This window comes from Procambarus clarkii, chromosome 25, assembly GCF_040958095.1.
Source record: "Procambarus clarkii isolate CNS0578487 chromosome 25, FALCON_Pclarkii_2.0, whole genome shotgun sequence".
NCBI lineage: Eukaryota > Metazoa > Arthropoda > Malacostraca > Decapoda > Cambaridae > Procambarus > Procambarus clarkii.
In genome coordinates this window covers 30006155-30033244 of record NC_091174.1, presented here as the reverse complement: position 1 = coordinate 30033244, position 27090 = coordinate 30006155, and the positions used below count along the sequence as shown (strand labels likewise).

At 40.4% G+C, this 27090-nt stretch overlaps 1 protein-coding gene across 1 annotated transcript in view; it reads right to left on the bottom strand.

Moving 5' to 3' along the window:
- LOC123756316 (dynein beta chain, ciliary) overlaps window positions 1-27090 on the bottom strand; it is a 98021-nt gene that overhangs the window by 21984 nt on the left and 48947 nt on the right. The window contains exons 5-6 of the mRNA XM_069331019.1: window positions 18566-18684; window positions 18077-18272 (exon numbers count right to left, since the gene is read on the bottom strand). Coding sequence (XP_069187120.1) covers window positions 18077-18272; window positions 18566-18684 — 315 coding nt within the window. The remainder of the gene's footprint in view (window positions 1-18076; window positions 18273-18565; window positions 18685-27090) is intronic.

Sequence of the window (27090 nt, the reverse complement as noted above, 5' to 3'; positions counted from 1 at the left end):
TACCCCTAACCAAAACATAAACCTGATAATATTCTACAAAACCAAGAAGACTTCCGAACTCCTTATCAAAAACAGCCCGAAGCCGACGGAGAACCCTCTACAGCAGTCAAGCGTTGTATACATGTACACTTGCCCCCACGAAGGATGTAACCTTCAATGTAAGTACATACGTATGACGTCGACCAAGCTGACGAGGCGTTTGACATGCCATCTTCAATCTGGTGCCCCTAGGAATCACATGAGACAAGCCCATGACATTACTCTAACAAGAGAAATGTTGAACATATATATATATATGTATATATATATATATATATATATATATATATATATATATATATATATATATATATATATATATATATATATGTCGTACCTAGTAGCCAGAACTCACTTCTCAGCCTACTATTCAAGGCCCGATTTGCCTAATAAGCCAAGTTTTCCTGAATTAATATATTTTCTCTATTTATTTTCTTATGAAATGATAAAGCTACCCATTTCATTATGTATGAGGTCAATTTTTTTTATTGGAGATAAAATTAAAGTAGATATATGACCGAACCTAACCAACCCTACCTAACCTAACCTAACCTATCTTTAGAGGTTAGGTTAGGTTAGGTAGCCGAAAAAGTTAGGTTAGGTTAGGTTAGGTAGGTTAGGTAGTCGAAAAACAATTAATTCATGAAAACTTGGCTTATTAGGCAAATCGGGCCTTGCATAGTAGGCTGAGAAGTGAGTTCTGGCTACTAGGTACGACATATATATATATATATATATATTAGTATATTTTGGTAGCAGTCTTTCCTGTAGACATATATTATTAAATATGACCGAAAAAGTCTAACCTAACCTACCTAACCTAACCTAACCTGACTTTTTCGGCTACCTAACCTAACCTAACCTATAAAGATAGGTTAGGTTAGGTTAGGTAGGGTTGGTTAGGTTCGGTCATATATCTACGTTAATTTTAACTGCAATTAAAAAAAATTGACCTCATACATAATGAAATGGGTAGCTTTATCATTTCATAAGAAAAAATTTGAGAAAATATATTAATTCAGGAAAACTTGGCTTATTAGGCAAATCGGGCCTTGCATAGTAGGCTGAGAAGTGCGTTCTGGCTACTAGGTACGACATATATATATATATATATATATATATATATATATATATATATATATATATATATATATATATATATATATATATTTATCTATATAAATAAAAATGGAAATGTTCGTTTGTTCAAAATCGCTAATCTCCGAAAGTTCTTCACCGATTGCTTTGAAATTTTCACACAACGTTCCATTCGCAACCGAACAGGTTTTTATATTCATACTATAAAGATGGCACGTCTGTGATGGGTAAAAACATGCTTTTTTTGAAAAACTGTTTTTTTCATGTGTTTTTCATGTGAGGGAAATCTTCGAAACCTCTTTACCGAATGCTTTGAAATTTTGGCACAACGTTGCATTGGAATAGAGTAGTGTTTTTATTTACCTACTATATACATGCCTTACCTGTGATAGGAAAAACATGATTTTTTATAAAATCAGCACTATCTGTAGGACGTAAGAGCAACACATGATGTAAATTCTGAAAGTTCTTCTCCGATTGCTTGGAAATTTTGCCACAACGTTTCATTCGAATACGTGCATGTTTTTATATACCTACTGTCTAGATGCCACACCTGTGACAGGTAAAAATATGCTTTTTTGGAAAAACAGCGCCATCTGTTGCATGTAAGAGCAACACACGCTATTTAAAATACGTTACGATTTCATTTCAATGTTTCCGATTGCATTGATAAATTGATTTTTCATTGACTTTGATTTATTTTCATTTTGGTTTAATTATTTTGTGTGACATTCCCCTGGAATTGAGCAGCGTTGTTTACCATAGTGTTCATTTCGTGAGTATAGTTTATTTGTTACTTTTTTCATTTCGTTTTTTTAACTGTTCTTATTTTTTAGTGCAATTGGTGGTGAAATTGAGCTGTGTATCGACACAGCTCAATTTCTGCGTTTGATCTGCGTTTGAATTGAAATATTTCGTTAGTATATTTTGGTTATGTTTTGAAAACATAACCAAAATTGTAACCATTACAATACAATACCATTGTAACACGGGAGGGGTATCGGCTCTCTCTCTGTCCTTTACCCCTTTACCTCTACCCGTATTCTGATTTATTTCTCTTCAATCCAAGGGACCCCAGAGCTACTACTCTAAGCCGAATCCCACGCCACGTGGTCTTAAGCCGTTTGTCCGGCTAAGATTCTACAGCCTTTATGACGTGGAACTAGACCCCTAGCAAACTCTAGAATCTCCTTACGCCGCCACCACGAGACCACTGGGAGCAATAACCGAGGTCTGGACCGGTTATGCTCTCAATAAACCTTGGGGCTTGATCCCCAGTTATTTGGAATAGGAGGGAAGACTCTACGTTAAGTGTGGGTAATTCTCACAAACACAAGGGATAGCTGAACTCTTAATAGTTGTTGGGTTGGCGGCCCAGCCATAACTCAGACTCGTGGAAACCACGTGACAAAGGCCAATGAACAATATGAAAACATAAAGACGGAAATAATAAGAATGCAAATTACTAACTAAATAATTTATTCAAAATCTAAACAAAATCTAAATCAATGTACTCCCTAGATCTTAACACTCCCTGACTTAAGGCATGAGATGAACTAATTTCTTATACCAAATAAGAAAAGACAAGAAACAAGAAAACAAGAAAATGGAAAATACGTTTATTTCACAGCTGCAAATATGCAACAAACAGCTATGAATCCGTCGGATACAATGGTTACTGCTTTCTTCATGTTATGTCAAAATGACGCATTTACAAAAACAATGCTGTATTCAGAAGTGCCTACGTTTTACACATGGAATGCCAGTAGAAAATCATTTGAACGGCGCAAACGAGGAGAGCGAGTCGACGGACAACCTGGCATATTGAAATAAACTACGATAAGCAGACATCCACAGTGCATCCCAATCAAGATGAATGCTTCTTTCTTCGCATGCTGTTGGTAAATGTGCCTGGATCAACGTCTTCCAGCAATTGAGATTTGTCAACGGCGTTACACATGACATTTTCCGTAGTGCATGTCAACCTCTGAATTAATTGGATAAAGACCGACACTGGGATGTATGCATTAATGACGCATCTATCACGTCACATCCAAATGAAATTCGTGCATTGTTTGCAGTCATATTGACCACCGACTCTCCTTCATCTCCAACAGAGTTATGGGAGAAATATAAATTGCACATGCTGAAGATATTGTATGTCGAATATGCAAGGAAAATTCAAATAAGAACATGGATTTCACAACAGAAATCTACAACGAAGCGTTGATAATGATTGAAGATTTGTGCTTAGAAATCGCGAACAAAGTTCTCACTCAACTGAAAATGACGAATCTGAATAGATCTGCTGCTGCTTCATTCAATGTAGAATTGCGTCATGAACAAAGTTACAACACGGGTGATCTTTTGTCGTATGTGCAATCAAATATTCCTAATCTAATGCTTAAGCGAAAAGGCATTTACAATCAAATAATTCAAACTGTCAATAACGGGCTTGAGAAATTTTCTTAGATGCGACAGGAAGAACTGGTAAAACACTTCTAATTAGATTGATTCTGGCAGCATTTCGATCCGAAAATCGCATAGACTTAGCTCTTGCACCGTCCGAAATAGCTGCGACATTGCTACCAGGTGGAAGAGCTGCTACCTCGGATTTGAAATTGCCATCGAAAATGCAATTCATTGAAACTCCCACGTGCAACATTTCCAAAGCCTCCGGCACACGAACTTAACAATATTATTCAGTCTAACATTCGGAGCGAGGCAGGCACATACAAGTCCATCGACACTGTTGAGGAAGCAGATGAAGCTGTTAATTATCCAACATAATTTTTTAATTCACTCGATCTGCCAGGGATACCATCACACGTAAGGCAATTGGAAATCGGTGTGCCTATTATCATGTTGTGAAATATCAACCAGCCAAAACTTTGCAACGCCACGCGGCTTGCAGTAAAAAATTAATCAGCGACGTCGTAGAAGCAACAATCTTGACAGGACATTTAAAAGGTGAAGATGTCCTTATTCATCGCATTCCTATGATTCCAACAGATATGCCATATAAATTTAAGATATTGTCATTTCCAATTCGATTGGCGTTTGCAATCACCATCAACAAAGCTCAGGGCCAATCTTCAGAATTGTGCAGTTCATATCTGGACGCGAATTGCTTCTCACATGGACATTTATATGTTGCGTGTTCTAGAGTCGGCAAACCAGACAATCTCTATATCTCCACAGACAATGTAACGACAAAAAAAATTGTATACCCACAAGCATTGTAAATTTAAGCATATTAAAAACTTGCGCTCTCCCTTTTCTTTCTTTCCCACTTACCCAGACTGAGCCACAGCAACGCGTGGCGGGTGCTGCTAGTTTATTATATATATAAGGCCATCACGACCGGACAAAAGGTGATAGTAGCCGAGGCTAATTCCCCATCATCCTGCCGGCACTCTGATGGTAATCTTGGGCATGGTATTTTATCAAATCACCTCATTCTTTGGGGCACACGTGAGGAACACAAATGCAAACAAGCCTGAACGGTCCCCAGGCATATATGCAACTGAAAACTCTCACCCCAGATTTGACTCGAACCCATACTGCCAGGAGAACTCTGCAACTGGCGTACAGGACCCCTTAACCACTCGACCATCATGACCGGACAAAAGATGATGGTAGCCGAGGCTAATGCCCCATCATCCCACCGGCACTCCGATGGTAATCTTGGGCATGGTATTACCATCATGTAGGGTGAGTTTTCAATTATATATATATATATATATATATATATATATATATATATATATATATATATATATATATATATATATATATATATATATATATATATATATATATATTTATTTTTTATTTTGTGAGGGTACCACCTCTGGTGCCAATGTGGGGACCCATAGCCTCGGAGAAGAAAATAAAAAGTATTCAGAGAAGACCTTGTGGTTTCTCACTGAACACCAATATTATCTTCTCCTACCACCCCCATTCTTTTGTATGTACACATATATATTTACTTTATTTGAACTTTGTTACAAAAAAGGAGTTACATATGGGTTACAAAGATGGTTGTCATAGGTTGTCGAGTTCCTCCAGCTCCTCAGATGGCGGGCAGGAACCCTGGATGCAGTGCGCATTTCCCCTCTGTATCGCCACACTGAGGCGCTGGAAAAGAAAGCTTGCAGCTCTCGGGTCCCTTGTTGTTTCAATGAGCCTAGAACCCAGTTCCTTCAAAAAACTGGTAGCACTTTTACCCCAGGCGCCGAGTGTCTCAGAAGCAATGGGGACAAAATTGTAGTGGTGATCCAGTTCTCTATACTTACGGGATTTGGCTGCTTCCCTGTGGGTGGCAGCGCCACCTGGTTGTGCAACACTGAGGTTAATGTAGGTGTTAGCCAGGGTTGATACGCACGTGTAATCCCATACCAACTGCTTGCCATTCTTCCAGGGGTTCACTGTGATACCATCCGGGCGACCAATAAGAGCATCAGAGTTACGGGGCGTTAGGTAACGGGGCTCTCTTTCAGCTGGGCATCCAGCTGTGGTGAGGCTCCTCTTGATGATGTCGTTAACTTCACTGTGCCTCGAGTGCCATCCCCCTGTGCTTTGGCAGAGTAGGCCATGGTGGCCGTACCTGTCAGCCTCCACCTCGCCGCAAATACACCTATATCTGGTGTGGATTGGGGCAGCAAGGCGGAGGGCCACAGCAATTCGGAGGGCGTGTGGTGTGAGACGCGTGCCAGTTGCCGAGATTGGGGTTGCTAACAGGAAATCCCCTGCATGTGGTGCTGCTACTGCTGTGAGGCGAGCAATGTCGTGTTGTGTTGTTGCAGCACCCAGGCACTCTGCAGCAACTTGGTCTACAATGGGACCATCCCAGCTGGATTGCTTGTGGGCTTTTGGGGATGGTGGTTGAGGTGATTGGCCTGCACGAGAGGCCCACTCTGTGGCACAGCGTGTAAAATTGGGATCATGTACACCTGCCAGCTGATGTAAGTGGGCAGGTAGAATTTCCTTCACAAGGTCGTCGGATGCTGATGAGGAGGACAGGAAGGCTGGAACAGTGATTTGCGTTGCTGTTCGAACTCCGAGGCCCCCAAGTCTTACGGGAAGAGAGGCTTGTTTCCACTGTAGGTCATCGAGAGAGAGGTTAAGGGCTTTTTCTAGCATTGATTTCAGTAACCGGTCATACTCACTTAGTTTTTGGCTACTGTAAGATGGTGAACACCTCAGAAAGTAGGTTAACCTGGGGAGGGACAGACATCTGGTGATGAGGTAGAGTGCATCATGAGCATCAATATCCTCAATCCTCCCATCCATCCTCTTAAGGTCGGCGATTTTCTTATCAAGGACCTCATCGATGGTTTTCAACCCCAGGGGAGCTCCTAGGAGTGTGCTGTCTTCAGGTTTAGTTTTATGGATATTTGGCAGAAGACCCTCTATTCTCTCTACGATGCCCTGGTTGGAACATATTATTTCACATTTTCACACATATATATATATATATATATATATATATGTCGTACCTAATAGCCAGAACGCACTTTTCAGCCTACTATGCAAGGCCCGATTTGCCTAATAAGCCAAGTTTTCCTGAGTTAATATATTTTCTCTATTTTTTTCTTATGAAATGATAAAGCTACCCATTTTATTATGTAAGAGGTCAATTTTTTTTTATTGGAGTTAAAATTAACGTAGATATATGACCGAACCTAACCAACCCTACCTAACCTAACCTAACCTATCTTTATAGGTTAGGTTAGGTTAGGTACCCGAAAAAGTTAGGTTAGGTTAGGTTAGGTAGGTTAGGTAGTCGAAAAACAATTAATTCATGAAAACTTGGCTTATTAGGCAAATCAGGCCTTGCATAGTAGGCTGAGAAGTGCGTTCTGGCTACTACGTACGACATGTATATATATATATATATATATATATATATATATATATATATATATATATATATATATATATATATATATATATATATATTTTTAGCAATATAGGGAAGGGAGTACCACCTCTGGCTGGAAGAAGGGGGACCCATAGCCTCGGAGGAAACCACACATAACGCATTGGAGGGAATGTAGGTCCCCTCCAATACAGTTTCTGTGTGCTTTATATATATATATGTGCTCTATATGTATATGTGCTCTTATATGTATATATATATATATATATATATATATATATATATATATATATATATATATATATATATATATATATATATATATATATATATATATAGAGCACATATATACATATAAGAGCACATATACATATAGAGCACATATATATATATATAAAGCACACAGAAACTGTATTGGAGGGGACCTACATTCCCTCCAATGCGTTATGTGTGGTTTCCTCCGAGGCTATGGGTCCCCCTTCTTCCAGCCAGAGGTGGTACTCCCTTCCCTATATTGCTAAAAAAAATATATATATATATATATATATATATATATATATATATATATATATATATATATATATATATATATATATATATATATATATATATATATATATACATGTCGTACGTAGTAGCCAGAACGCACTTCTCAGCCTACTATGCAAGGCCTAATTTGCCTAATAAGCCAAGTTTTCCTGAATTAATATATTTTCTCTAATTTTTTTCTTATGAAATGATGAAGCTATCCATCATATATATATATATATATATATATATATATATATATATATATATATATATATATATATATATATACATATATATATATATATACCACATTCCCTCCAATGCGTTATGTGTGGTTTCCTCCGAGGCTATGGGTCCCCCTTCTTCCAGCCAGAGGTGGTACTCCCTTCCCTATTGAAAAAAAATATATATATATATATATATATATATATATATATATATATATATATATATATTTATATATATAAATATTTATATATATAAATATATATATATATATATATATATATATATATATATATATATATATATATATATAAATATATATATATATATATATATATATATATATATATATAAATATATATATATATATATATATATATAAATATATATATATATATATATATATATATATATATATATATATATATATATATATATATATGTCGTACCTAGTAGCCAGAACTCACTTTTCAGCCTACAATGCAAGGCCCGATTTGCCTAATAAGCCAAGTTTTCATGAATTAATATATTTTCTCTAATTTTTTTCTTATGAAATGATAAAGCAACCCATTTCATTATATACGAGGTCAATTTTTTTTTATTGGAGTTAAAATTAACGTAGATATATGACTGAACCTAACCAACCCTACCTAACCTAACCTAACCTATCTTTATAGGTTAGGTTAGGTTAGGTAGCCGAAAAAGTTAGGTTAGGTTAGGTTAGGTAGGTTAGGTAGTCGAAAAGCAATTAATTCATGAAAACTTGGCTTATTAGGCAAATCGGGCCTTGCATAGTAGGCTCAGAAGTGAGTTCTGGCTACTAGGTACGACATATATATATATATATATATATATATGTGTGTGTGTCGTACCTAATAGCCAGAACGCACTTCTCAGCCTACTATGCAAGGCCTGATTTGCCTAATAAGCCAGGTTTTCATGAATTAATTGTTTTTCGACTACCTAACCTACCTAACCTAACCTAACCTAACTTTTTCGGCTACCTAACCTAACCTAACCTATAAAGATAGGTTAGGTTAGGTTAGGTGGGGTTGGTTAGGTTCGGTCATATATCTACGTTAATGTTAACTCCAATAAAAAAAAATTAACCTCATACATAATGAAATGGGTAGCTTTATCATTTCATAAGAAAAAAATTAGAGAAAATATATTAATTCAGGAAAACTTGGCCTATTAGGCAAATCGGGCCTTGGATAGTAGGCCGAGAAGTGCGTTCTGGCTACTAGGTACGAGATATATATATATATTGCTCCGTGTAGATGGGACTCGATAGCCTGGGAAGGCAGCCCAGCTAGGGGAAGGAAAACCCTGATTTTAAACCTCCGCTGCCTTGCGGCCATACCCCTTTTTTGGGAAAGGCTTCAGGAGTCAACCTCGAGGAAAAATCCGGAGTTGGAGCCCCTAAGGCAGTTCGTTGTTGACGTCGACCTCGTTCTGGCAGCTCCTGCGACGTTGCTGGAACCATGCGTATTGGCATTTGCCTTTCTATTGGATAATTTCAGCAACGTGGAGAGGGGGGACCTGCTGCATGGGTAACAGCTTCTCCTCCATATCTACCTACCCAGGCTTTGCGCCCTGGAGAGGACACTCCAGCTTCGCCTCAAAGCGTCGAACCAACACGGGAAGCGACAGTCTACCGGTTTTAAGTCTTCTGCTCGATCGGCGAAGAGTGTGACGCCAGGGGTTGCTTCCGACGGTGGGAGGGGTCATCGTTCGCGCCCCACTGGGCAGCTACCGCCCGCCTCAAGCTGGGCAAACCCCAGCCAATAAGGTGTTGCCTCGCCACGGTCCGTTAATCTCACTGGGTGCGTGGGGTTTAGGGTGAAAACCGACAAGTGGCCCGACAACTTTGCACCAAGCAAAACCAAACCAAAGAAGAAAATATCAACTGCCCTAAAGCTGGGCACATTGAACGTCAGGACACTGACACCAGGTTTCTCTGACGACCTGCAAGAAATTAATGAAGCCCGAAAAACAGCAATCATCGATAGGGAACTGAGCAAGCTGCAGATGGATATTGTTGCTCTCCAAGAGACCAGGCTTCCAGGATCAGGATCTGTTAGAGAGAGGACCTTCTCTTTCTTCTGGCAAGGAAAACCTCCAGATGAGACCAGAGAACATGGTGTGGGATTTGCCGTCAGGAATGCACTGTTGGGACACATTATGCCACCGATGGGGGAAACCGAACGAATTCTGTCTCTGCAACTGCACTCCCAAACAGGACCAGTCAATGTAATTAGTGCATATGCACCAACCCTGACTTCTCCAGCAGAGGCAAAGGAAAAATTATACGATGACTTCAACAGAGTCATAGCGAGAATCCCTGTAAAGGAGCCACTGTTCATTCTCGGCGACTTCAACGCCAGAGTGGGTGCCGAGCACAACATTTGGCCCACTTGCCTGGGTCAGTTCGGCATAGGAAGGATGAATGAGAACGGGCAACGTCTGCTAGAACTCTGCTGTCTTCATGGTCTTTGTGTCACCAACACATTCTCCGGCACAAAGCCTCAACACCGACTATCTTGGAGACACCCCAGATCCAAGCACTGGCACCAGCTTGACCTGATTCTTACCAGGCATGAAAGTCTACCCAGCGTCAAGATTACGCGTAGCTACCAGAGTGCTGTCTGTGACACCGACCACTCCCTGGTATGTAGCAGGGTCAAGATGCAACCAAAGAAGATTCATCACTCGAAAAAGGCGGGCAGACCTCGCATCGACACCACCAAGACCCGCAACCAGGACAAGGTGGAAGATTTTGCACACGTGCTCGAGGAAGCTCTCCCTGGCCCAGCTGGGGTCACTGCCTGTAAAAGATGGGAGCACTTCAGAGACGCTGTGTTCAACCCTGCCATTTCCACCTTTGGCAAGAAGACCAGCAGGTCGGCAGACTGGTTCGAGGCTCACTCGGAAGAGATGACACCTGTAATCGAAGAGAAGAGAAACGCCTTGGCAGCCCACAAAGCCTGCCCAAGTCAGCGCAACTTACAGATGCTTCGGACCGTCCGCTGCAAAGTGCAGCAGAGCGCCAGGCGATGTGCCAACAACTATTGGCTCCAGCTCTGCTCCTAGATACAGACTGCAGCGGATACAGGCAATGTTAGGGGAATGTATGACGGCATCAAGCAGGCCCTCGGCCCAATCCAGAGGAAGACCGCTCCTCTGAAATCTGCCACTGGCGAGGTGATTCAGGACCAGACACTGCAGCTGAAGCGCTGGGTCGAGCACTACTCTGAGCTATACGCCAGGTACAATATGGTCACCGAAGACGTCCTGAGAGTCATTGAGTGTCTGCCTGTGTTAATGGAGCTCGAATGCGAACCGACCCTGGAAGAACTCAGCGATGCCCTAGACTCCCTTTCTTCTGGTAAAGCTCCTGGCAAAGATGGCATTCCTGCTGAGACATTGAGGTGCTGCAGAGGTAGCCTGCTCATGGAGCTGCATGAAATTCTCTGCCTCTGCTGGGAAGAAGGAGAGGTGCCACAGGACATGAGGGATGCCAACATCGTCACACTGTATAAGAATAAAGGTGACAGGGGCGACTGCAACAACTACCGTGGAATCTCCCTCCTCAGTATTGTCGGAAAGCTGTTTGCTCGAGTCGCATTGAAGAGGCTCCAAGTACTTGCAGAGAGAGTCTATCCAGAATCACAATGCGGATTCAGAGCTGGCAGGTCCACCATCGACATGGTCTTTTCCCTCAGACAACTGCAGGATAAATGCAGGGAACAGAAGCAGCCACTCTTCGTAGCCTTCATAGATCTGACGAAGGCCTTCGACCTCGTCAGCAGGGATGGCCTGTTCAAGATCCTCCCCAAGATCGGATGCCCACCCAGGCTCCTCAGCATCATCAGATCTTTCCATGAGAACATGAGGGGCACCGTGGTCTTTGATGGCCTAACATCAGACGCCTTTGACATCCGAAGTGGAGTAAAGCAGGGCTGCGTACTGGCTCCAACCCTATTCGGGATTTTCTTCGCAGTTATGCTGCGGCACGCCTTCGGATCTGTCACGGAAGGCATTTACCTCCGGACCAGGTCGGATGGAAAGCTCTTTAACCTCGCCAGGCTGAGAGCCAAGACGATGGTTCGGCTGAGGTGTCTGCGTGACTTCCTTTTTGCCGACGACGCAGCAGTCACTGCTCACTCAGCTGAAGACCTCCAACGGCTCATAACCCGCTTCAGCGAGGCCTCTCAGGCTTTCGGACTCACCATCAGTCTGAAGAAAACGCAAGTCATGGGACAAGGAGTGGACTCCCCACCTGACATCGGCATCTCTGATTCCAAACTGGAAGTCGTTCACGACTTCGTGTATCTGGGCTCCACAATCTCTGACTCCCTCTCTCTTGATACGGAGCTAAACAAACGCATCGGTAAGGCATCTACTACCATGTCCAGACTGACAAAGAGAGTGTGGGCCAACAATAGGCTAACTGAGTATACTAAGATTCAGGTTTACAGATCCTGTGTCCTGAGCACTCTCCTTTGTGGCAGTGAGTCTTGGACACTCCGCGCCCGTCAGGAAAGACAGCTGAATGCCTACCACATGCGCTGCCTTAGACACATCTTGGACATCACCTGGCAGGACAAGGTGACAAACAACAACGTCTTGGGGAGAGCAAGAATCATCAGCATGTACACAATACTGAAACAGAGACGAATGCGCTGGCTCGGACACGTTGTGCGAATGGGCGACGGCAGGATCCTCAAGGATCTCCTGTACGGAGAGCTGAGGCAGGGAAAGCGTCCAACAGGCAAGCCCCAGCCACGGTACAAAGACGTATGCAAAAGGGACCTGAAAGACATGGACGTCGATCTTGTTATATGGGAGACACTGGCTGCAGACCGTTCAGCCTGGAGGCAGTCTGTTCAAAGAGGTCTCTCCAAGTTCGAGGAGTCACTTGCCAAGGAATCGGAGGCAAAGAGACAGAGAAGGAAAGCCGGTAGCCAGGAAGACAGACCAGAATCGGACTTCGTTTCTGCTCAGTGTGGGATGGACTGCCACTCTCGGATTGGCCTCATCAGTCACACCAGACGCTGCACCAGGATTGACAACCAGGGCGCAACTCCATAGTTGCAACTCTACAGCCGAATTGAAAGCAAAGGTCAACAGACTAATCGAAACTGTGAACGCCAAGAAATCAGGACTCCACCTGCCAAAGATTATTGGGGAATATAAACCTGGATATGCGTATGGAAATGTCAAGACACACAAGCCTGGAAACCCACTTCGGCCAATCATTAGCCAGATACCCACACCCACGTACAGACTAGCGATGCGACTCAACGGCCTGCTGACTCCTTATGTCCCTTGCGCCTTCAGCCTGAAGTCGGCAAAGGAATTTGTTGACTTACTGCGGGGCACACGGGCCACAGGAATAAGAGCCTCATTGGACGTAGAATCGCTGTTCACCAACGTACCAGTGGACGAGACAATCGGGATGATATCCGACAGAGTGTATCGTGATCCGGCCCGTACTCCTCTTGACATACCAGAAAATATCATAAGGAAACTACTCCAAGCTTGTACTAAAGAGGCACCCTTCTTGAGCCCGGATGGGCACATGTATAAGCAAGTAGATGGGGTCGCCATGGGTTCTCCCCTAGGTGTCCTGTTTGCAAACTTCTACATGGGTACCATCGAGCAAAAAGACTTAGTCGGCATGAACTTGAAACCGGCCAAATACTGCAGGTATGTTGACGACATTTTTACACAGGTACCTGATGTCAGACATCTGCAGGAGCTGAAGGAGGCATTTGAGCGGAGTTCCGTGCTGCGTTTCACTTACGAGATGGAAAAGGATGGGAAGCTGCCCTTTCTAGATGTAACAGTCATGGAAAAGAGCGGAGGTTTCCACACTGCAGTCTACACTAAGGAAACGAACATAGGAATGTGCCTAAATGCCAAAAGCGACTGTCCAGATAGGTACAAGAGGAGTGTTGTTAACGCATATGTCGACCGTACTCTCAGCCACAGCTCAGAATGGAAGCAAGTCGACGAAGAACTCTGTAGGGTAAGGCAGGTCCTAGTCAACAACGGCTTCTCCAATGGTTTCGTCGAAGACATCATAAGAAGGAAAGTGAAACGCCATGCAACCTCTGAAGAGACAACCAACACAACACCTATACCCCCTATTAGACTATTTTACAGGAACTTCTTTTCCACAGCTCATAAAACGGAGGAAAGGGTCCTGAAAGATATTGTTAATAGAAACGTTATCCCTACAGACAAAAATCAGAGGATACAACTGACGATTTACTATAAAACCAGAAAAACGGCCAGCCTACTCATGAAAAACTCTCCAGACACAAAACAGAACGCTTTAAAAGAGACCAACGTCGTCTATGCATTCAAATGCCCTCTTGGGGACTGTAAGCTCCAAAAAACGCAGTATATAGGCAAGACAACAACATCTCTTTCTAGGCGTTTAACGATGCATAAGAAACAGGGCTCCATTAAGGAACATATAATCTCTTCCCATAACCAAACCATCGCCAGAGAAATCCTAGTAAACAACACAGAAATCATCGATAGATACAGCGATAGCAGGCGGCTTGACGTTTGCGAGGCACTACACATCAAGAAGTCAACACCAGCAATCAACAGCCAATTAATGCACAACTATATCCTACCCACCTCAAGACTCCGCTCCAATATAGAAGCATCAAGAAATATGGACCAATAGGCTTTCTACAATCACTTCTATTCAATACCCATTGTTTCGTGTTCTGTCTTGTGTTGATGAAATTAATACCTTATTAAATACCACCTCACCCCATCCACCTCACTCAAATGTAGATATAAACAAATCGAAGATGTGCAAGTTCTATTCAGTTGTGTATGTGTTAACTAAAGTCTTTGAAAATGTAATAAGTTTTACGAAACGCGCTCAAGTGTCGCGTCAGACTAGAAATAAAAATGAATTTTGGAGAATTGATTTTTGAATTACCACCAACAGTGAAAAGAAATGTACGAAAGATTGAGAAAATTCGTGTTAGAATTATTAATCTTACTTTTTCGGTCATATTTAATAATATATGTGTACAGGAAAGACTGCTACCAAAATATACTAATATATATATATATATATATATATATATATATATATATATATATATATATATATATATATATATATATATATATATATGTCGTACCTAGTAGCCAGAACTCACTTCTCGGCCTACTATTCAAGGCCCGATTTGCCTAATAAGCCAAGTTTTCCTGAATTAATATATTTTCTCTAATTTTTTTCTTATGAAATGATAGAGCTACCCATTTCATTATGTATGAGGTCAATTTTTTTTTATTGGAGTTAAAATTAACGTAGATATATGACCGAACCTAACCAACCCTACCTAACCTAACCTAACCTATCTTTATAGGTTAGGTTGGGTTAGGTAGCCGAAAAAGTTAGGTTAGGTTAGGTTAGGTAGGTTAGATAGTCGAAAAACAATTAATTCATGAAAACTTAGCTTATTAGGCAAATCGGGCCTTGCATAGTAGGCTGAGAAGTGAGTTCTGGCTAGTAGGTACGACATATATATATATATATATATATATATATATATATATATATATATATATATATATATATATATATGTCGTACCTAGTAGCCAGAACGCACTTCTCAGCCTACCATGCAAGGCCCGATTTGCCTAATAAGCCAAGTTTTCATGAATTAATTGTTTTTCGACTACCTAACCTACCTAACCTAACCTAACCTAACTTTTTCGGCTACCTAACCTAACCTAACCTATAAAGATAGGTTAGGTTAGGTTAGGTAGGGTTGGTTAGGTTTGGTCATATATCTACGTTAATTTTAACTCCAATAAAAAAAAATTGACCTCATACATAATGAAATGGGTAGCTTTATCATTTCATAAGAAAAAAATTAGAAAAAATATATTAATTCGGGAAAACTTGGCTTATTAGGCAAATTGGGCGTTGCGTAGTAGGCCGAATACGACGTTCTGGCTACTAGGTACAACATATATATATATATATATATATATATATATATGTCGTACCTAGTAGCCAGAACGCACTTTTTGGCCTACTATGCAAGGCCCGATTTGCCTAATAAGCCAAGTTTTCCTGAATTAATATATTTTCTCTTATTTTTTTCTCATGAAATGATAAAGCTACCCATTTCATTATGAATGAGGTCAATTTTTTTTTATTGGAGTTAAAATTAGCGTAGATATATGACCGAACCTAACCAACCCTACCTAACCTAACCTAACCTATCTTTATAGGTTAGGTTAGGTTAGGTAGCCAAAAAAGTTAGGTTAGGTTAGGTTAGGTAGGTTAGGTAGTCGAAAAACAATTAATTTATGAAAACTTGGCTTATTAGGCAAATCGGGCCTTGCATAGTAGGCAGAGAAGTGCGTTCTGGCTACTAGGTACGACATATATATATATATATATATATATATATATATATATATATATATATATATATATAGACATATGTCGTACCTAATAGCCAGAACGCACTTCTCAGCCTACTATTCAAGGCCCGATTTGCCTAATAAGCCAAGTTTTCATGAATTAATGTTTTTTCGTCTACCTAACCTACCTAACCTAACCTAACCTAGCTTTTTTTGGCTACCTAACCTAACCTTACCTATAAATATAGGTTAGGTTAGGTTAGGTAGGGTTGGTTAGGTTCGGTCATATATCTACGTTAATTTTAACTCCAATAAAAAAAAATTGACCTCATACATAGAGAAAAGAGTTGCTTTATCATTTCATAAGAAAAAAATTATAGTAAATATATAAATTCAGGAAAACTTGGCTTATTAGGCAAATCGGGGCTTGAATAGTAGGCTAAGAAGTGAGTTCTGGCTACTAGGTACGACATATATATATATATATATATATATGTCGTACCTAGTAGCCAGAACTCACTTCTCAGCCTACTATTCATGGCATGATTTGCCTAATAAGCCAAGTTTTCCTGAATTAATATATTTACTATAATTTTTTTCTTATGAAATGATAAAGCAACCCTTTTCTCTATGTATGAGGTCAATTTTTTTTTATTGGAGTTAAAATTAACGTAGATATACGACCGAACCTAACCAACCCTACCTAACCTAACCTAACCTATATATATAGGTAAGGTTAGGTTAGGTAGCCAAAAAAAGCTAGGTTAGGTTAGGTTAGGTAGGTTAGGTAGACGAAAAAACAATAATTCATGAAAACTTGGCTTATTAGGCAAATCGGGCCTTGAATAGTAGGCTGAGAAGTGCGTTCTGGCTATTAGGTACGACATATATATATATATATATATATATATATATATATATATATATATATATATATGTATATATATATATATATATATATATATATATATATATATACATATATATATATATATATATATATATATATATATATATATATATATATATATATATATATATATATATATATTACTTTCTTCATCCCTCTCAGTAACCGTTCAAGTAAGTGCGAGTCCATTCAATAGTTCGGAGACAAAACTGAACTGCATCATCTAAATCGGATCTAACAATTGCAAGATAAAGCTGAATAATAACATTAGATGTATTGAGTCCTTGAATGAAGGTGAAGGAAACACACATTTTATGTTTAAGTGTATTAAAAAAACAATTTTTCGGATTTAATCTACATCATTTCTCAAGGTGATGTATATATTTGTTGTATACAGTATAACGTTGTATATATTGTATACAGCACCTTGAGAAAGGATGGAGATTACCTCCGAAAATTTAGTTTTTAAAACTCTTAAATTGGGTGTTCCCTTCACCATCATTATATGTATGATTGCAATCGCTTCGGTTAATTAATACCTGTATCCTATTTCCCTTATTCTATATATTTATGCATGTATATAAGATTGCAGATGATCATGACTCCTAAATCTGTTACAGATTACATGATATTGCATTGTTACAATGATGATTCAAGATATATAATGTTTAACTCTGGCAGATATTTAGGGTCTAAAATTCACAGAGAATGAACTTGATATAAATTATATAAAGACTGCAAATTTGGTTGGGAATTATTATTTTCAAAAAAATACTTTTTCTTTTATTACAGTTAAGAAATACTATGTAAGTTATTTTTTAAGGGTCGAGCTCTAGAATGGCGGGAGATGGCATATTGTCATGCTGTCAAGAGAAAGTTCACGAAGCGGGAATTAGTATCATTATTATCAGACTAATTAACTGAATAAATGAGGGACTTGTGAGATACATTGTCATCAAGTATTGTCTACTTACACTTTCTTGAGTCTGTCAGTCTTGTCTTCCAGGTTGAGCAGAGTGTCTTTCTTGCCGTCGCGTCTCTCGAAGATTGGCTTCTGAACCCAGTTGTCTAAGATGCCATCCAGTCGCTTCAAGTTGGTCTGGGCCTTCTGGACGCGGCTCTCCAAGTTGCTGACAGTGTCGCGGAGAACTTCTATGTACTCCCACACTCCTGCGTTAAGCAAGTGACAACGATTTAAGCAATTGGTTCCACAACCTTGAGTGAAGGTTGGGTAAGGAAGGTACTCATCAAGGTAAGGTACCCTCAAGGTAAGGAAGGTACTCATCTGCAATACATGTTATCTATCTTGACAAAATTTTAAAATCTAACAAAATTTTAAGTTGGTACAAGCTCAAGCTGAGGTTGTCGTGAAAAACTTCTCACAAATACCAGAGAGAAAGTTGAGGTAAGTATGCCATGTACTGCAAGAAATGACTCCTTAAATTTTATCACAAAGGTCTTACCGTCTGAGTTCCATGTCAGCTCATTCTCGGATTTTGCGATAGTGTTATCGATGTCCTCAATTTCCTGCTTGATGAGACTGAATTCAACGTCATTTGTGTTTGTTCTGATGTGGTTGTACCTGCGAGTGCCAGGAAACACAAATGTATAATGACTGTGTCCACGATCACTGGAGGGGGGCATGATCAAAGGGGGGGGCACGATCACCGGGGGGGGGGCACGATCACCGGGGGGGGGGGGGCACGATCACAGGGGGGGGCACGATCACAGGGGGGGGGGCACGATCACGGGGGGGGGGGAGGAATGGCCATCAGCACAGAAGAAGATACAAGTGCACAAAGGAAAAAAACAACAACGTCATTTTAAAAATGGCCTAATACTGATATCTTTGGCCTTGGATTGCTAAGTCAGGTTAGGTTAGGTTTATGGTTACTTTATTCCAATTTTTGCTATACCTTTGTCATTCCAATAATACAAAGAGTGAACTTTGTTTTTGCAGATCAGTCCAATATTATGTATACTCCAACCATAGTAACTGCAGGATCACGCATGTTTCAGGATGGGACAAAGACATTCTAGCAACTGGCAATACAATAATGTAGAAACACAAACGTGTAAGACATAATGGTCACACCAAGAAATCTGTCATAGGTTAATTTAGGTAGGCAGAGATGGATAAGCATACATCACACAATATCATTATCTAATCAAATTGAACATTGTATAACGTTGGAGGCCAGACGCCTGGTGCGTCTGGTCCTCCTCATTTAAGAGGAACTAACTTCGAGGGAAAGGAGGGGTCGAAGTCGGCCGCGATCCCCCTCCCCACTGAAGGGAGGTCTGCCCCTACACCCACTTTATTAATTCAGTGGATATGAAATGCTCTGCTCCATGCTCGAAGAGTTCAGCATTCATTTAAATATTAGTAGGAGAGTATTTTCTGACTCCTAAAGACCTGAAAGTGCCAGTATAATATGCTAATATGCCGTGTTCAGGTCCGAAACCTATGTATATGGGCAGCACAAAACGACAACTTGACTGTACGACACAGTAGTTGCCAGGATCAGGTTAGTATACCGTTATCTGTTGCAGGAGGCTACAAGTGACGAATCTTCCAATCTTGAGCACTTCAGGTGCAAACTCTGAACAGGAACTGGGACATGATCTCACACAGTACATTACTGAATCCCATGTTATTACATCCTTGAGATCCCCTGACAAGTGTTTCCAGGAACTTTGTAATCACTTTGTTAACTCTCGTGTTCGTGAGGATATCCTCATAATGCCTCCAGAGTTTGCCAATGCAGACTACTGATCACTTGGCCCTGCGTGACTAATTATCCTGTGTGATAATTTCATAATAATAATAACTCCTTTCCATATAGTCTAGGGTAGGTGCACAAATGCAGATGTACCTAAACGTATTAATAAATAAAAAGTGTTTTCAGATCCTGACATGGAAAAAGTATGTGCAGATGAGAAATTTGAATTCTGGGTATAACCTTTTCGTTACAGGATGGCGTGTGTGTGTGTGTGTGTGTGTGTGTGTGTGTGTGTGTGTGTGTGTGTGTGTGTGTGTGTGTGTGTGTGTGTGTGTGTTTATTCACCTAGTTGTGTTTGCGGGGGTTTAGCTTTGCTCTTTCGGCCCGCCTCTCAACTGTCAATCAACTGTTTACTAATTACTTTTTTTTTCCACACCACACACACACACACCCCAGGAAGCAACCCGTGACAGCTGACTAACTCCCAGGTACCTATTTACTGCTAGGTAACAGGGGCATTCAGGGTGAAAGAAACTTTGCCCATTTGTTTCTGCCTCGTGCGGGAATAGAAACAGCGCCACAGAATTAAGAGTCATGCGCGCTATCCACCAGGCCACCAGGCTACCAGGCCCCTTGTGTGTGTGTGTGTGTGTGTGTGTGTGTGTGTGTGTGTGTGTGTGTGTGTGTGTGTGTGTGTGTGTGTGTGTGTGTGTGTGTGATTACAGTGATGGAAGACAAGGATGGTGTTTGTGGGTTGAGATGGTAAGGGGTGTTTGTGGGGTGGAGGTTGGAAGGATATGTATGGGTGGAGGTAGGAAGAATACGTATGCGTGGAGGAGGGAAGGATGTGTAAAAGTGGAGGTGGAATGTTATGTATAGGTGGAGGTGGGAACGGTGTGCACTGGGGTAGAAGTGGGAATAGTGTGTATGGGGTGGAGGTGGGAATGGAGTGTATGGGATGAGGTAAGAAGGGTGTGTGTGTATAGATTGAGGTGTAATGGATATGTATAGGTGGAGGTGGGAATGATGTGTGTGGGTGGAGGAGGGAAGGTGTTTAAGGGTTGAGGTTTGAAAGATATGTATGGGTGGTGGTGGGAATGGTGTGTATGGGTAGAGATGGGAATGGTGTGTATGGGTGGTGGTGGGAATGGTGTGTATGGGTGGTGGTGGGAATGGTGTGTATGGGTGGTGGTGGGAATGGTGTGTATGGGTAGAGATGGGAATGGTGTGTATAAGTGGAGGTGGGAATGGTGTGTATGGGTGGTGGTGGGAATGGTGTGTATGGGTGTTGGTGGTGTCGGAAAATCCGACACCATTTAATATATCATACAGATAATTGCTGTATTGTATAAACAAGTTACCCATAGAAAACGTAACTTGTGGAATTACCGTCTAAAGAAAACGGGATATCATCACCACATACTATTATAAATTCACCAGCTATTCTGCTGGGAATTATTCTTAAATACATTAGTCTTTGGACTTTACCATCATAAAAACATCTTATATAAATTAACTTAATTATCAATATTAAAGTAGAGTAAATGTGACCCTTCTATCACTTTCTGAAATCTGGACAATGTAAGCCAGGCGTCAGTGGGGAAGGAGGGCAGCCATTGTTGTGTCACCTCCGAGACGTGTGGAGCAAATTTGGCTCCTATCATATCTGGACAATGTCGGCCAGGCGTCAATAGTATGGAGTGTTAGATGCAGCCATTGTTGAGACTAGACCAGAGGCTCACACGGGAGCAAATTCGGCTCCTGTTAAATTTACTTGGACGTAGTGTTATGGAAACTAAAAGTGTACCATTATCAACACGCTGTCTACAAATTCAAGTTAAGTGTTCTTTCCGAAACCCATTATCTATCATTAGTGGCCATTAATGTCATTGGGTAGGGTTAGCCGGTTAGAACGCGAAATCGCCTCATACTAAAGGTAATTAAGCCAGGTCTTTATTGTTCCATGTACAATGTTTCTCTGAAATACCTGTCATATACTAGGTTTCTGGCTTCACAGCTAGCGCCCTTTTAACAGGTCAAGACGAGGAAGCATGTTTGTGCATCAGTTTCCAGCACGTGGAAGCTACCTCAAAGAGGGAAAATGTGGTCTACATCCTGGTTATACCTGCTGTACAAATAAGATAAGGAACCTTTTCAATGTATGTAGTTAATTCTGTAGTTTGATTGGCTGCATATATATAAACTAATAAACCCCCCCTAATGTGTAGAGGATCGATTTGTGAGATTATGAGATTATTGCAGAAATACAGTCCACTTATCATTATACAAATTGCTATCGAAGTATATAAATTAACGTAAATATAAATTCATATAAATTAAATAAATATAAATCTCACAGGTCGGTTCCCACATTATTTGGTCATCTTCGAACCGGATGACGGATTATTTGATCCTTTGAACCCACATTTGGTCATCTTAGTACCGGATGAACCAGTTAACCAGTGGATTCATTAAATATACTAGTGCAGTGTGATTTAAACAAAGCCAGTCATAACCGGCGGCGTTGACTCGTGCGAGTTCACGAGCCCCGCTCAGTTCAGTTAAGCCTTAGTCAGCGGTTTCATGCACACCCACAGATTTGGTGGCGTGTTATTCTGTGAAATGACAGCGCTAATATAGAAGCCAGCCAAATTAGTGACTGTGTCTTCGCGATATTGTTCACGGATTTCGTGGTGTTAAATTTCGCGAGAGATTATCTACGAATTTTGTGAACTTTATTTCGCGAGGTCACTAATAATATTTAATACTTCTAGATAATATTAGAAGTTTCATAGAGGCTAATTAAGAGGCTATTATCAATAATTGTGTATATTATTTCTCCAAAATAGAGAATTATTTAATATATATATTGCACTAGTGATCACAGTATAATATTTACTAATTGCCAACCCACAACAGGGTAGGATATTAAAATTGACTAGTTGAACTATTATCGTTCATCCTAGTCCCATTATTACCATAGTCAGTTGTACTATATTGATCAACCTAACACCATTAATGAATGGTCCAGACCCTATTTTGGGTGTAATTTTTATCAACTCGAGTTGAGTTGTATATATAATAATTTACTTATGATCATTACACCTTTGAGTGATTAATTAGTGTCAATTCCATCCTAGGGTGATATAGAAGAGCTAACCTAAAGGTACTTCCAGTGACACTGGTTTATCACTCAAATCATTAGTGTGTATGATTGTATATATATAATGTGTATTAATTTTAAGTGCTAACCTCTAGTAGAGGTAGGATTATTGCCTAGTGAGTTCAGAATTTACCCTAGGCTACCATTAGTGTTTGTTCAGTATTATGAGCAGCCCAAGTACAAGTCCCACAAGGCTTCACCAACAAGCCAGTATGGATAATGCAGGGAGAATGAAAAGAACCCTTGCAGGTCTTAAAGGCCACTTAACAAGACAGATCAAGAAATGTGAAGATTTGTCACAACAATCTCAAGTTGATTATGCTGACCTGGAAAGCTATTATCAAGCAGCTGCAGGTAAATTTGAGCAAATCAAATGTCAAATAGCAACATATGTGGCTGAACTTGCCAACACCAATTTATCAGAAACAGAAATAGACGACATTATGGTTGATCTTGCGAATTATGAAGATCACACTCAGGCCACGTTACAGCCTTATGTCAAATTAATTGCCCAGAACAAGGCAACAACAACAACAACAACAGTTGCATCTAATACGAGTCAAGCAGAAGCTCGACTCCCTCCAATTAATTTACCCACTTTCTCAGGAAAAGATGAGGAAGATTGGGACGAATTTTGGAACAAATTCGTTGACCTTGTAGACTCAAAACAATCTTTACCAAAGAGTAGTAAATTCTCTTATTTGCAAGGCCAATTATCAGGTGAGGCTAAAACAGTAGTATCCCATCTGAGATTAACTAATGACGGCTATGATCTGGCAGTAAAACTCCTCAAGGATAATTATGCTGATCCAGAAGTAAGAACATCACATTTAGTTCATGAGCTGTTGCATTTACCCCCACCGGAGGCTTCAGCTGATTCACTCCAAGTCTTCAAGCTGGAGGTAGAATCATTGATCAATGCCCTCAGCCTGACAGCAGATACAAACGGGGCTGAGTGGGTCTTGAAAATAATTGTCCAGGAGAAAATACCTAGGGACATATTGAGACAAATGAGTGCTCATTACAATAAAAGTATCTTATCCATGAATGAAATATCTGAAGGTTTAAAGTCAGTAGTTCATCAATTACGAACACATGACAAATTAAAACCACCAAGTAAACCCTCAGAAACCAATAATAGTAAACCACAGAGTACCAAAGGTACTCCAAATCAATCTAGACAATATAATTCAACACCAAAGTGGAACAGTAGCAGTGTGGGCGTATATGCAGTGGGACCCTCCAAGCCTATAGTTACTGTGTCACCCAAGAACGTGACACCAAAGGGTACTGGAAGCTATGGAACGTTTTTGTTCTGCAATGAGAAACATTCAATGTACCACTGCTCTAAATTTCCTGATAGTGACGCCCGTGTTGAGCGACTCAAAGATTTGCAACATTGCACGAGGTGCCTCAGGAAACATAACATCAAGGATTGTGATACCCAATTACACACCTGTAATAGGTGTAACAAAGGTCAGCACCATGCAGCATTGTGCATAGACACCAAAACAACGTCTCCAAACCCCAAGGTGGAAGATAGCATTCCCACCACAGTACAGTACTGCAAGGTGCAGCAAACAAAGAGTGTCCAATCGGCAAAGTCTAAAGGTAATACGACTTTGCCTACTGCCCAAATTACCATCCTGAATAAGAGGGCCAAGGTCCATACCCGAGGGTTGTTTGACCAAGGATCCCAGAGAACATATATTACTAAAACGTTGGCAGATGAACTACAATTAAGGCCTGTAGCCCAGACGTCATTCAACATCTCAGGGTTTGTAACAGATGCAGGACCTCAAGTCTACCAGGTGGTACAACCATCAGTACGTTTAGGCAGGTACATCTGTCGAGTACAAGCCATTGTGGTGGACAAAATACCAGTAGACCTACAAGTTCAAGGTCTGAGAGCAACAGCCAAATTCCTGAGAAATAGAGGAATAAAATTGGCAGATAATATTAAGTCTGATCACCTCACCGACTTCGGTCTCCTTGTAGGGACAGACTATTGTCATCGATTCATCGGTAGCCCTACTAAATATCAGGGTATAACCATGTTAAACTCTGCAGGAGGTAAATTACTATCAGGCCCAGTATCAAGTCTGAGGAGACCTATGCCTGCAGATAAACAATACCAATAGAAATCTAAATTTGTCAGCTGATTATATTTCTCCAGTAGCATTATACTAAGGAGATTACAGCTGACTATAGTAACAGAGGTTGATGTTAGTATCATCATTTAAAGCTGAAGATGAGTTCATGAGGCCTCAGTGGCAAATCAGTGAACAGTAGCCTAAAACAGCTACAAGTCACTGCGACCAATGTCACTGAACCCACTGCAGTCTCAGAACCATACTTTACTTTAATGATGAGCTATTCAATCTTCTGAATCAATTAACTAAATTAAACTCCAATAAATCTGATGACTGACTTGATACATTTATTATTTAATCAAGATGTATTCCATGGGCCTCAGTGTTTATATATCAGTGACCAGTTACCTGAAGAAACTTCAAGTTATATCTAATGTCACTGATCTCACTGCAGTCCCTGAATCATACTTGACTGTAGTACTTGATCACATTCAGTCTTCTGGGTTAAATAATATGTATAAGGCTTGAATATTAGCCTTTCAAGAGTTAACAGGGAAATGAAATCGCATTAGACTTCTAACCCCTACAACTCTAGTACGGGACATCCGTCCTGTACGAACAGACGCACAAATGTGTGATTACTAACTACTAACATCAAATTAATCTAATAATTCGAAGGAGGAGTATCGGTGTTCGTCTGTTCTAAATAGGACTTCGACCCGTGAGCAGCCCCCTGGGGAATTATGTCGGAAAATCCGACACCATTTAATATATCATACAGATAATTGCTGTATTGTATAAACAAGTTACCCATAGAAAACGTAACTTGTGGAATTACCGTCTAAAGAAAACGGGATATCATCACCACATACTATTATAAATTCACCAGCTATTCTGCTGGGAATTATTCTTAAATACATTAGTTTTTGCACTTTACCATCATAAAAACTTCTTATATAAATTAACTTAATTATCAATATTAAAGTAGAGTAAATGTGACCCTTCTATCACTTTCTGAAATCTGGACAATGTAAGCCAGGCGTCAGTGGGGAAGGAGGGCAGCCATTGTTGTGTCACCTCCGAGACGTGTAGAGCAAATTTGGCTCCTATCATATCTGGACAATGTCGGCCAGGCGTCAATAGTATGGAGTGTTAGATGCAGCCATTGTTGAGACTAGACCAGAGGCTCACACGGGAGCAAATTCGGCTCCTGTTAAATTTACTTGGACGTAGTGTTATGGAAACTAAAAGTGTACCATTATCAACACGCTGTCTACAAATTCAAGTTAAGTGTTCTTTCCGAAACCCATTATCTATCATTAGTGGCCATTAATGTCATTGGGTAGGGTTAGCCGGTTAGAACGCGAAATCGCCTCATACTAAAGGTAATTAAGCCAGGTCTTTATTGTTCCATGTTCAATGTTTCTCTGAAATACCTGTCATATACTAGGTTTCTGGCTTCACAGCTAGCGCCCTTTTAACAGGTCAAGACGAGGAAGCATGTTTGTGCATCAGTTACCAGCACGTGGAAGCTACCTCAAAGAGGGAAAATGTGGTCTACATCCTGGTTATACCTGCTGTACAAATAAGATAAGGAACCTTTTCAATGTATGTAGTTAATTCTGTAGTTTGATTGGCTGCATATATATAAACTAATAAACCCCCCCTAATGTGTAGAGGATCGATTTGTGAGATTATGAGATTATTGCAGAAATACAGTCCACTTATCATTATACAAATTGCTATCGAAGTATATAAATTAACGTAAATATAAATTCATATAAATTAAATAAATATAAATCTCACAGGTCGGTTCCCACAGGTGGGAATGGTGTGTATGGGTAGAGATGGGAATGGTGTGTATAAGTGGAGGTGGGAATGGTGTGTATGGGTGGTGGTGGTAGGAAGGGTGTATATATGGGAGCAGGTTTGAAGGATATGTATGGGTGGAAGGGGGAATAGAGTTTATGCGTGGAAGTGGGAAGAGTGTGTATAGGAGGAGGGGGGAA